General features: G+C 27.4%; 1 protein-coding gene across 1 annotated transcript; it reads left to right on the forward strand.

Moving 5' to 3' along the window:
- Positions 1 to 4,584: 4,584 nt before the first annotated feature.
- Positions 4,585 to 5,889, forward strand: LOC114162260 (gibberellin-regulated protein 6-like). The gene is made up of 4 exons (XM_028046087.1): positions 4,585 to 4,781; positions 4,921 to 4,956; positions 5,137 to 5,188; positions 5,337 to 5,889. The coding sequence occupies exons 1-4, from the start codon at positions 4,713 to 4,715 to the stop codon at positions 5,516 to 5,518; spliced, it is 339 nt and encodes a 112-aa protein (XP_027901888.1). The 5' UTR covers positions 4,585 to 4,712; the 3' UTR covers positions 5,519 to 5,889.
- Positions 5,890 to 14,174: the final 8,285 nt, after the last annotated feature.

Genomic DNA, 14,174 nt, shown 5'->3' on the forward strand with positions numbered 1-14,174 from the left:
AACACAAATAATATTATCACTATATGGCAAAAACAGTACTAGAGGTATCTCAGACAATTTAGTCAATTTATCATTTAAAGGAAACATCTCTAGAAATTTATTAGAATAAATAACCAAAGTTTTTTTTTTATTCTCATTAAGAGGTATATTAACATTTACAAGACACCCTCACACTTTGAAATATTTTAAATGTGTTTTTTTTCTTTCATGACTCATAAGAAGTTTACAACCTTTGTAAGAAACATATTTGAGGATATGACAAATAGAATATAAAGTTTTGTCCTATATAAAGTTCATGAAAACTTCAGTAACAGTAGAATTTTTATTTTAATTATTTATTTTTTAAATTATAATAAAATATTTCCAACATGACATATATAGTTGGTTGATTCCATAACACTTGTCATTCCACCTTTCTTAGAAAAAGATTTTTGTGTGGAGCAACTTTAATCAAGTTCTTCAAGGGATCTTAAGGTTGACACTTCAAAGCGAGATAAACAAAGAGATGAAAATTTCCTACACAGAAAAGCATTTATATGTCTCCGAGGTGTGACATTAATGCCTAAGGTTTATTGTCTCTTAAACAAAGTTATCATCTATTCAAACAAAAACCTTATCAAACAAAAAGTATAGAGCAAAGTGTTTGTGTGTCTGGAAAATAGGTTAAACCACAAGAAGGGAGAGCTGAATTTTGTTTTAAAACTGATTTAAAAAAATTTCACTGTATTGTTTATATCAAGTTGTTACACGATAGATTTACATTAACAAACGATCTATCATGAAATATTTTCCAATATTGGTTTGTAAATCTCTCATTCTTTCGTTAATATATGATAATATAATATGTAATGAACACATATAACAAAAATGATAATTGTGATCAAAAAGATCACAAGACTTTGCTCACAAAGATAATTGTGATCACAAAGATCACGGGAGCTTACAACGTATACAAATATGTTCACTCTCTTCTAATTTTCTATATGAACACAACAATATTCTTTCACAAAGATTTAAGGTTATAGAAAAATTTTGACACTATTTTAGCATTCTGTACTTGATCATGTCTCTTGTTTTCTTCTTAAAAAGTAGCTTTAGATAGAGTTTCAAAGAAAGATCCTTATTGCATATTCTTTTTTTATTGTTGAGAGCTTTTGAACTCAAATAGCCTCATCTTCTCCATTTGTCAAGTGTGAATGTGGAGGTGCATTAAATGTGCTTCGTACAACATTAAATGCCATTCTTCTCTTCAAGCATATGAAAAAACATAAAGGGAGGGTTGAATTATGTTTTTAAAAACTTTTTGACACTTTTCACAAATATTGTTTGATAAGGAATATTCAGACGATAGTTTAAGCCATTAGCTAGAAGTAGTTACATATGATTAAGTTCATGCAAAGTTATACAACTTAACTCATTTGCATGTTTAAAAATGTCCTAATTATGCATGTTCTTCAAAAGACTCATTTCAAGTTAATTAGCTTAGATAAAAATAACATGTAATGCAAAGAGATAAGGAGAAAGATAGAATGTGCATTATATTTTTATAGGTTAAAATACTTCATTGGTCCACGTTTTTGTTTCAAAATCTTAAATATGTTCCTATATTATTTTTTTAGTCTCAAGTAGGTCCATATTTTTGAAAATGCGTAACAATTAGATCCATTTTGTTAGTATGGTGTTAACAACGTTACGTATGTGCCACGTGGCACATACTTATAATAAAAAAAAATAAGGAACTGACATGTGGTATATGTTGGATAATCTGCATAAAACATAAATTAGAAGTATTTCCTGAGGCATGAAGGATCACTGCCCTTAAGGATTTATCCGCTGTATATGCGCAAATTCCTCAAGGTACAACAGGAACATCTCGAATATCTCGAGGATCTCAAAATCTAACAAGATAAACAACTCTTTACAGAGTATCAATAAACCCAGGATCTAGGATCTTAGACAAAGAGGACATAAAATAAATGGAGTATAAAATGTAAGGAAAAGAAGAAATAAAAGTCTGAAGGTGTGTCATAGGAGGAAGCATAAGATACTTATTTATAGGTGGAGAGAGGGGTTAATAAGACAACAACGGTTAAAAATATTCATGTTGATATAAATACCACATCAAAAAGTTGCACCAATAATGGTTAAAAACTGAAAAGTAATGAGCAATGCAACAATCATATATTTTTCAATATATTAAACCACCATTTTTACAACAGTATATACTTAACGCTGATAAGGATACTAACGGAATTGACTTAATTGTTACACATTTTCAAAAATATGAACCTAATTGAAACTAAAAAAAAAATATGGGAACCTATTTGAGATTTTGATACAAAAACATGGATCAATGAAGTATTTTAACAAATTTTTATATTGGTTCATTTGAACTTGCAAACTATGTCTAATTCTAGATCAACATATTTATATTATTAATAAATAATAATAATAATAATAATATATTAATATTATATTGTGTTATAATATAATATAAATAAAAATAATACTTTCTCATTTCTCATATTATAATTTACATTTAATTTGCTTACTAAAGAAAATAACAAAATTTATATTAATAAGATAACAAAGATAAACCTATATAAATATAGAACTATGGTAATTTAAAGTGAAATATACTAAGACGTGCCTTAATCTTATGAAGCCTTGTATATGCTATCTTTATCAAAAAGGTACGATATGGCTACTTCATTCATCATCTTGAATAAAGTATTAAAATTCCCAGAAAAGTTATGAAATAGTAGTATACTTACCTTCAGCATGATACCCATGATACTTTAGAAATCCAGTGAATTTTAATAGAGAGATACTATAATATGAAAACAACGTGTTTTCCCTTATTATCACTACCTTGTACTTTATAGTAAAAAAAAAAGGACCACAAATAAAATAATTGAAGATGAAAGTAATAGAAAACAAAGTGTTGGAGATTCTAAGATCTCCATCACACACATGCACATATATAGGCAAGTAGGGAGAAAGACAAATATTACATTTGGCACCTCTATTACTACTTCTATCACAACTCTTTCTTTCATTCTCTTTTTTTTTTTTCGTGTCACCAATATGATGAAACTAGTTCTTTAACTTTTTAATATTACTTTTATATAAACTTAAACATAATTTACGTTTCTTAATTTTATACATTTTTTTTTTCAAACTATGTAGTAGAAGTTAATCCTGGAAATAACATAATCGTTTCTTTGCGGTGGTTGTTCAACAAATATCTAAAGATGTAAAGGTCATGAAATGAATTTGTAGTTTTTAGAGAAGCAATTTGTATGAAAGCAAGTGTGTGAAATTAGTATTAATTTATTTATAAAAAGAAAAGAAAAGTTAGAAGAGTGTGAATAGCAAAGGCCCAAAAAGAGCATCGCATGGGGGGTGACAGACAGCGTATCGTGCGCACTGCTGTCCTTTTTTTGGGCGATGTTTGAGTCATGTGCTGATGCACTCTTGCACATGGCTTTCCCTTCTTTCTCTTTCAATTATGTATCCCTCACTCGACCCCACTCTTAACTTAACCCATGTGATTTCCCTCATCAACCAAAATTACTATTTTCTCCTTCTCTCTCTCTCTCTCTCACTAATCATCATCACATTTTTTCTTATTATTCTTTCCTCTTTCACTACAAACAAAACCATGCTGCTACTAACTAACAATAAATGCCTTTCGTTGCAACCTCCATATTCTTCTTTCCTTTCTCATCCCACTTTTAAATCTTTTTCAATTCATCTAACCATTTACATCATTCTCTCTATCCTAATTTACCTTCTTTTACTCTATTTTTTTACTGTTTTTTTAATAATATTAGGTTCTGACATTGTATTTCTTTAATGTTATTTCTCACATTATTCAATCATTTGTATTATTTTAGTTAGTATCGGTTCCACAACCAATCTAACCAAAGACCTTTAAACACGTCTTTCTATTATATCAATGACAATTCGATTTTTAAAACATAGCTTAATTTCAACTTACTATGGTAGAAAACAAGCAACAAATGTATGTTTTTCATTCATTTGTTTAATGAATTGAAAGAGTGAATTTGGTTACCTTATATATATATATATATATATATATATATATATATATATGTAATATTTTAAAAGGTTAATGAACACAAATAATTCAAACCAAAATTATTCTACAATACAATATGCTATTTTAATTTGGCAAGTTGTAATGGATTATATTTTGCTATTGAATATATAAAAATATTTTGTGCTGAAATCATTCTGATGCATGATGATCATACATATTTATTTTGTAGAGAGTCATCATGTGTTGTATTTTTCAAGGATGAATATAGTAAATAAAATAAGATTATTGAATGGTGCAAAAGTTTGGGATAAGACGGTAGCATAGCATAGCAATGAAAGGTACAAGCTCACGTTCTTTCTCATGAATACAAAAACAGGTACTGCTACACATAATAAATACAATAAATACAGTATTATACTATACGGTTAATAATTAAATAATACAGTATTATCCAATATGCATCCTTTTCAGAGTTAAAAACCAAACAGCGTCTATTTATAGCGCTTACAAACCGCTGCATCTGAATCAAACCAAAGGCACCAAACCATTTAGGCCTCTTAAACCCCTTCCCCACACTCTTTACTCTGTTTTTTCTTTTTCTCTCTCTTTCTCTACAAACACCATTTCGACCATTTTCTGCAGTGCAATGGCCATGGCTAAGTTTCTCTGCGTTCTGCTTCTGGCTCTCCTTGCCATTTCCATGATCACAACTCAGGTTATAGTCCCTTCTAAAACAACCCATTATTGCATTTACATGTTACAGTTATGTATGTAAGCTATGTATGCAAGCTGTTTGATAATATATTTGCTCTAAGTCTAAACCTTGTTCGAATTTATTTTTCCTATGGTTTCAGGTTATGGCAAAAGATGCTGCTTATCACTTGGAACGAGTGAGTATCTCTTTTTTAATCACTGAAAACTATTGTATGGTGTGATTTTCACTAATGTGTTTGTCATGTGAAAATTATATCAGATCAACATATAATGACTGGTTTTAATTGGTCGGCAAATTTCAGAATTGAAAAAAAAAAGAAATTATATTTTGACTATTTCTTTCCATTAATTTTCAGAGTAATAATGGAGCCGGGAGGAATTATGGACCTGGGAGTCTAAAGAGCTCACGTGAGTAATCATACTCTCAATGATGTTTTACAAACCAAAATATTCATCAGGGTTCATGAACCAAAAGTTTCTGAAGGTTTTGAACTCAATTTGCTTTCAACTATATCTGAATTATGTGTGATCTAATGAGTGGTGTTTGTATGATCAGAGTGCCCCTCTGAATGCACAAGAAGATGTAGCCAGACACAGTACCACAAGCCATGCATGTTCTTCTGTCAAAAGTGCTGCAAAACTTGCCTATGTGTTCCTCCTGGCTACTATGGGAACAAGTCTGTGTGCCCCTGCTACAACAACTGGAAGACCAAGCGTGGAGGACCCAAATGCCCTTGAAGTTATATAAGCATCATTTGACCAACAATTTTATATTACTCAAAGTGGAACCACCAACTATGGCCGTTGCTACATGCGTTTCGGGTAGCACCTAGTACAATTGGGTCTTCACTAAGACTACTACTAAATTAACCATCTTGTTCTCTACCGTGAAATTAAACCACTCGTTAATTTCATGAAGAATCCTGAACAAGAGGGTGTTCTTCTGGTTAATCAATTATCTTTGTCATTGTTCTATTTTTTGGTTTCATATATAATGAAGTTATTTTATGATGCGAGTCATGTAATGTTTACGACAGATATGGCATGTAGGCTAAAGGATCTGAAGATCCAAGCTTATTTTAATAGTTGTACCTTGTGATTCTCTACAATTTCCTATTCTCCTGCGTGTAGAATCTGGCATCTGCTGCATCAGAAGCAGAAGCAGGGCCACTAGTGCATAAAGTAGTGAGAGTTACAAATGTTATTGGACGTACGAAATTGTTATAAAGAAAAAACATAGAACACCAAATAAAATAATATTTGATGCACTGTGAAGATGTCTAGATACCTCTTAGATGTCCTCCTAAAAGTTGGATATTTTGCAGACTCAGTTTTTCAATAACTAAGGATAAAATTTATCATGGCGTTACTAATATCGATAAGATATATTATATTGACAAAATAGTTTTAAAGAAATACAATCATAAATAATTCACTAAGCATATTCAAAAATGTAGTATTCTCAACCCTTTATTAACTAGTACTTCTACCAGTGCGTTGCAAGGAATTATAGTATATTTATTAAATTAATTTAAAATTGAGAAAAAATATAATTAAATTTAATAAGTATTTTATTTTATAAAATTAAATAATAATATTTTAATTAATTTTATGATGAAAATGCATTTAATTTATATATATATATATATATATATATATATAATTATATATATATATATATAATTATATATATATATATATATATATAATTATATATATATATATATAATTATATATATATAATTATCATAAAATATATTAAGATTGAGTTAATTAAAATTAAGAAATCAAATTCATTTTTAAATAAAATATTAATCAGATAATATAGAAAAATATAAATAATAGATTCCATAAAAATAAAGATGATGAACGATATAAATTTTTTCAATAGAAATATAAAGGTTAGACTATATAAAAAAGATATCAAGAATAGACAATATAAAATTACACAGACCATATGCATATAAATATAAATAGTAAATTGTTTAAAAATACAAATGTTACGAAGAAAAAAAAATATAAATAGTAAATTATCTAAATCTACAAAATATAGACCAACAAATATAAAGAATAGTAAAAAATCATGACATCGAAATATATGTAACATAGATATAATAAAAAAAACATTAGAAAGATTTTGACAACTTGAATTTAAAAGTATAATTATTATCATTGTTCAAATGTTGTCTACACATTTTTTTGTTAATTATTACAAACAGATAATAAAATTATTAATAATAGCAATATTTATTGCTGATTATTAATAATAAGTAATGATATTAATAATAAGTAATATTATTAATTCATAGTATTAATAATAATACTTAATGATATTATTAATTTTAATTAATTATTTGATAAAATTAATAATCAGAGAAAAATGTTTAAATAATTATAAATGTTGATTAAAATTTTAGCATTGTAATTATAATAGTATTCATAATTATATTTAATTAAGAAAAGAGTTTCGAAATCTATTTATTGCAAACGTAATGTTTGGAAATATGATATTTTAAGTTTTTGTTAAATATTATGTATACAAAGACAAATAAAGTAATACTATTAATTGAAAAAATTATTAAATATACATATTGAATAAAATTATTGAAATTTATTCTAAAATTTAATTAAGAAAATAGTTACAATAATATATACAAATTCATTAGTTTATGTCCTAAATATATTAATTAGATGGAAATGCATGAACTTGAAAGATTTTAAAAATCTCAAAAGATTTAAATCAATGTCCAGATAATCAAAGTGCTAAAAACAAAATGAAATCCAGAGAATAATAAAAACACATACTTGCAGGACCACCAATAGCATGCATGGCATCAATGATTAAGGAAAACATTTGAATACAATATATACATATTTATTAAAATAATAATAATAATAATAATAATAATAATAATAATAATAATAATAAAATTAATATAAGAATACATGTACGAACAAATAGAAGAATAAAAATAAAAATGTACAAACTCAAAAGATTCATTCATAATTAAAGAGATTTAAAATAATTAATGAAATCAATTAATCGATAAAAAAAATTTAAAAAGTAATCATATAATTATTAATTGTAAATATAGAAATTTAAAATATTTCAAAATTAATGGAATAAAAACCAATTCATTTATAGTTAAAAAATTCAAAACAATAGATGGAATTAATTGGTTAACTGATGCAAAAATTTTGGAAACAAATCAAATAATTATTGATTCAGAAACAAATGTTTTAATCATTCAAAAATATTCCAATCATGTTTTAAAATAAAATAATATTATTTTGAAAAGACTAAATTAATTCAAATTTAAAAGAGAAATAATCAAAAGATAAAATAACCAAACAATTTTATTAGAATGTAACGTACATTTTTCTTGAGTTTAAAATCCAAGTGTAACATAAAAATTGTTGATCTTGAAATTTTTTCAAGATTCATAACAACTCATTAAACAACCACAAATTAAAGAAACAATTTTAATTTAATATTCTACTTCCTTCTTCTTTCTCACTTCATCCTCACTTAAGCGTATTAAAAAACACTTTAGTATGAAAATATCTAATTTATAATTTGTAAAATATATCACCCAAGTACAATTTATAAAATATTTTAACCAAACTTTTAAGCTCTTGTATCTAAAAGAAAAAATAAAATTTATTGTAATATTGTTTGTGAATATGGATGAACTAGGAACGTAAAATTTTATATGATCATCTTGTTACGGTAGTGATATTATGTTCTTGTGATTGAGCAACATTTGCAAAAATTCTATGTTGATATAATTTTGTTCATGGTTTTGAGGTAAAGGAAAATGTTAGTTGGTGTTATGAAATATATATATATATATATATATATATATATATATATATATATATATATATATATATTTTGTAGCTTTGAAGTTTTATTTTGGACAATAGAGAATTGTATTAAGGAATTATTGGTGGCAGAAATTGTTTATGAGAGGTAAGTTAATCGATTTTGGTTCATGTTTATGTGCAAAGATGAGTGTGATATGGATTCTTGGTATATAATAGAAGTAGTATAGTTTGGTGTTTAAGATTGAATTTTGATGTTGTAAATATGATGTGGAGTTGCCGGTAGTAAATTATGTGTCTAATTTATAAGTGCAATTTTTGTTGGTGCATTGTGAGGATGTAATTGAAAATTAAATATGTTTTTTGTGTATCATGAATCGGTAAGTGCAGAATGTTATGGTGCAATGTGAGTATATGTTGTGGAAGATTTTGGTAAGTTTTATTAATAGGCATGAAGTACGCAGTGGCAAAACTTGACCAAAAATTTTAGAGGGACCAAATTATATTTGTTATATATAAATTATTATTTTTAATTAAAAAAAATTAATTTCTTTGCATCATTTTTTTTATTCAAAATAAGCTCTCATGGCAATAGAATCCAAACAATATAACAATAATATATATGAAATAGTAACATAAAGTTTATCATCAACAATAATATATAAAAAAAAGTTACCTTTAGTCAGAGTGCTCATCTACGTTCTTTCAATGACTTAAAATCTTCAATAATTGAATCAAAATTGAAGCTAGTTGCAATATCCCTTTCAATATAGATTATCATAGTGTTTGCTAAAAATTTAACCTCCATCTTATTTCTCAACTTGTTCTTGATTATTTTCATTGCAGAAAAAGATCTTTCAGTTGTAGCTGTAGAAACTGGAAGAGTCATGATAAAACGAAGTAATCTATAAATCAAGTAGTAAACTTCAGACTTTTTTGTTGTTGCCAAACATGTACATAACTCTTGCATTGTTGATAAATTCTTCAAATTTGAATTTTGACGAGCATCAATAATGAAATGTTGAAGTTGAAAATTCAAATTAATCTTCTCTTGCTCATTGAAATCCATGGGATAATATTTGTCCACAAGAGTGCAAATTTTATCAATATTAAAAGCTTTATAAGCTCCTTAAGATCCAAAGTAGAGCTTAGAATTAATAACTCCATTGCTTGGTCATTAAATCTACAATTTAACTCTTGTAATTGCTTATCAATGGTAACAAAGAATATTTCAACTCTGAAATAATGCTCCACTGTAATATGATCTTTTTGTAACGAGGTCGTCCTTGCCTTGCTACATAAAAAGCCCCAAAATTAGGCACCTCAATGTCATGTTTTTCACAAAAAGAAGTCACATTTTTTTGATAACTTATCACAACCATTTTCTCTCAAGTTTTGAATAAGTCCTTTTGTAGAACAAACTAGACGCATAACATTAACTATATCCTGAGATTGTTTTTGTAGTGCTTGACAAAGAACATATGTTATCCCCATAATTTCTCTCATCAAATACAAGATCAGTATAAACTCAAATGAGGTCAAGCTTTTGTAAGCATTATCAACATCACCACATTGTGAATAAGTAGATCCATCAACAGTAATTTTTTATAGAACTAAACAAGTTGCATCATACATATTGATCAAGCTTCAAATAGAAGAGAAATGGGAGCTCCAACGGGTATCCCCAACTCATTTTAAAGTACCAATTTGATTTGCCCCTTTACCCTTTTCAAGCTCATCAATTTCTAACAAATATGCAATTTCATCTAACTTGGCAGCCTAGACTTTTACTAGAAGAGCAAACAATATTGACAATAAAAGTTAATTTTGAAAAGAATTGGTGAATTGGAATAACTTCTCTTGATGCAACAACCAAGGCAAGTTGTAACCGATGAGCAAAACAATGAACATATGCATAAGGACAATCAGTCAAAAATAATGTTTGTAATTCATTCCATTCTCCTCTCATATTGCTAGCACCATCATACCCTTGACCACAAATATTATAAACATTAAGATTATGTCGAGATAGTACGACACACAATTCATTCTTCAAAGTTATTGCTGCAGTGTCTTTAACATGCACAATATCAAAAAAGCGCTCTTGAATAAAACCATTTTTTTCAACGAATCTCAAAACAAGAGCCATTTGCTCTTTTTTTGATTCATCACGAGCTTCATCGACAACTATACAAAACTTGGAATCCCCAATTTCCTCACGAATATGATTTTTCACTTTACTAGAAAGAATATTCAATAACTCCTTTTGAATTTTAGGTGAAGTATATTTGGAATTGAATGGAGCATTTTCCAACACAACTTTTGCAACTTCGTCATTGTATGATGCTATGAGTTTTATCATCTCAAGAAAATTACCTTGGTTCCTCGATTCAGTACTTTCATCATGACCTCTAAAAGCACAAGCTTGAAGTGATAAAAAATGAACCGTGTCAATTGAAGTCTTGAGATGTAACCGATTCTGCATAATTTGATCTGAGCTTTGCACTTCTAAAACATTCCTAATGTGACAATTTTGATTGAACAAGTCTTGACAAGTAGACACTGCAATATTGTGTGGTGAACAAGGATCCTTCCCAATGTGTATAAGGAAAGCACAATTTTTTCCATTATTAACTTTCCTCCAACTTTTAAAACCTATAAAAAAATTCAAAAAGTTAAAACATGTTGACGACAATCAACTTATTGCCAATTAGAAATCAATGAAAATAAACTCAATTACCTTTAACAATGAAAATATACGAGCCAGGTCGTTCGCTTGGTTTTTTACTAAAAAGATAGCACGATAAGCAATATGCAACATCTTTTAATGACGAATACTCTAACCATGAAGGTAATAAGCTAAACCATGTGTACTGAAATCTTCTTGGATGATCATCTTTACCTGACAACGAATAATTTTCTAGATTCATTTGATATGGACCCCATTTTAGATAAGCCCTTCGTACCTCATCAATTTGATTTGGTGGGTATTGCCAAATTTGAAGACGCTTCCCTGGATCACGTTCTAAAGTATTTTTAAATTCATTATATGTAACTTTAGAAACCTTAGAGAGTTGTTTTTCGTTTTCTTCAATATTTGGATTCTCATGAAGTTTCTCAATTTTAGATGACGTAGATGCATTTTTTTCATCTTCATCACAAGCCTTCCTCTTGAAAAAAGAATAAATTCTTTTACTCTTTATCACAATTTTTCTAATATAAATTTGTCACCTCTCACATATTTACAAAAAGATAAAATTATGAATACCCCAAATTAAATATTAAAAGCAAGACTCAATATTTTAAGAAAACTAATACCTTCTAAATAATTAGCTTCCCTTACCTTAGAGTCGATTCCTAATCTTGTTTTTTCCTTGCACAACTTCAAAGCCTAAAATAACTCTATCTATACAAAAAAGAGTTTGATTAACAATTAAAGCATGATTTTATGATCTCTAACAAATAAAGATATGCCTAGAGGGTAGAAAAATCACATACAAGAAAAAAACATATTACTTAAAAAAAATGAAATTATATTCTATATTGTACGTTTTAGATAAATTTAATTTTATTTGAAATCAAATTTTATCGATATCAACTCGGAAATTTTTGAGCTAATATAGATAAAAAAGCAAAAAATAAAAATCTGACAATTAAAGTTTTTAAAATAGCCTTAGTTGTCCAATGTCAATTAAAAACAATTTTAGTTAATGTTATAATGCAAAAAATGTTTTCTGAATATCAATTAAAAAAATTCTTAGCAAACATTAGCCAAAAAGTAACATTAACCAAAATCGGTTAAACAATCATAAATGTTAATATTTTGAAAATATTAAAAATTCTATGATATTTGAATTTTTTTTTTAAGCGGTAACCGAGATGTGTCATAAAAAAGTTCAAATTTCAATAAATTTAAATCGTTTAATCTAAATAATACAATTCAAAATAATTTTAATTTCAATGTCGTATATGAAATTTTGATATATTAAAAAACAGTTTCAAAAATACATTCATATGTTATATATTCTGAAAATCTTATTTCAAAAACCATGTCTTAGAACATGTTTCAAAAATTCTGCAAAGTTTCTTCCCAAACAAATATTTCCACAAGTCACATTTTCATAGGGTAAAACGGTCATTTCAGAAATTATGGGGATGCAGTTAAGAATGATGGGAGTGCAGGAAGAAACATCCTATCAACAACCACTTCTTACCTCAAGCTATCACTTTCTAGGCCCAATATTTTTCCTGGAACAAACCGAAGTGAGCCTTACCAAAAAAGAAAACGATAAAAACAAAAGATAGTGAACCTTTTTGGAAGGAAAAAGAGAGTAAGCATATTATAAGAAACCTTATAAAAGGAGTGAATAAACACAACGTAATTGAGATTTATTTCTTCCTAACTAAGCGAATGTAGACTTTGTTATTATGACCTTCTTCTGCACAATAAGTAAACTAGACACTTTCATTAGGTTGTCATTTCAATTGTTCAGGCCCAGAAAAAATTACATAACAAATTTCCACAAAGAAAAGTTTCTTAACATTTTGTGTCGGCTGACAAGTGACACCTTATCATCATGTGTTTCAATCAAAAAAATTGCCCTAATAATAAAATGTTTTCTTAGGTTATGCATACTTAAATATCATAATTTAATCAATTTTGATGGTCTTTTCATTTATTTGTAAGGGATCATACACTAATTTTATTATTTTTATTGGACATAAAACTTAAACTGACTTAAATTATTTTCAACAATTTAATATTTTTTGACTTGATTGAAATTTGTGTGAAACAAAATGACACTGCATTAGGAGCTCTGGCTATTCCTTAATTTCATTGTATTACCTTCATAATTAATTTTCTATTTTCTGACCTACTAAAATATTGACAAAATATAAAAATAATGTACCCATAAAGCAACACTATACTTTATCATTCGTTCTAACAATATAAACAAGTTGGTGTACAAAGTTTAAAGAATAAGGTTCTTTCCCTTCTTATTCGCTTACTTTACAGGTGTCTTCTTTTACTACATCAACCAAATGCTATAAATCATCTATTCAAAGTCTTTTTCTTGTTAGTTTCTATTTCTATTTTCTTGGTGGAAAACTCCATTCATATTCATATTCCTAATAACACCTAGCAATTTCCTAGTGAAATACAAAGTAAAAAAAGAAAGAAAAAAAAGTCACTTTCACTGTACAAGTTGTTGCATATTCACTAGTAAGATTATTTTCCACTGTCCTCAAGATTTTGACTATTTGTCGAAGAAAAATTACTTGACGCAATGCAACACCGTACTCCTCCACATTTCAAATTGATTAATTTCCCTGATTGGTGGCGTAAAACCTAATCACTATAAATAATATAGAATGTGAAAGATGTTTATATTTATCTCTACTCATAAATGACCGTTTAAACTAAGTTTCTTAAATTATATATTAATTCAAATGTTATTGATCGGTAAGAAACAGACAGAGTTTGCCTTAATTGTTCAACGTGAACACCCAGAAAGAGAATAAAATAATTAAGAACTGGAAAGTGTTATATGTACATACATTGAATTAA

Source organism: Vigna unguiculata, chromosome 9 (genome assembly GCF_004118075.2).
Source record: "Vigna unguiculata cultivar IT97K-499-35 chromosome 9, ASM411807v1, whole genome shotgun sequence".
NCBI classification, from domain to species: domain Eukaryota; kingdom Viridiplantae; phylum Streptophyta; class Magnoliopsida; order Fabales; family Fabaceae; genus Vigna; species Vigna unguiculata.

Coding starts and splice junctions, on each gene's coding strand:
- LOC114162260 (XM_028046087.1), top strand. CDS start 4,713: ATGGCCATGGCTAAGTTTCTCTGCGTTCTGCTTCTGGCTCTCCTTGCC. Junction 4,782..4,920: donor TTTCCATGATCACAACTCAG/GTTATAGTCCCT, acceptor CTATGGTTTCAG/GTTATGGCAAAAGATGCTGC. Junction 4,957..5,136: donor CTGCTTATCACTTGGAACGA/GTGAGTATCTCT, acceptor ATTAATTTTCAG/AGTAATAATGGAGCCGGGAG.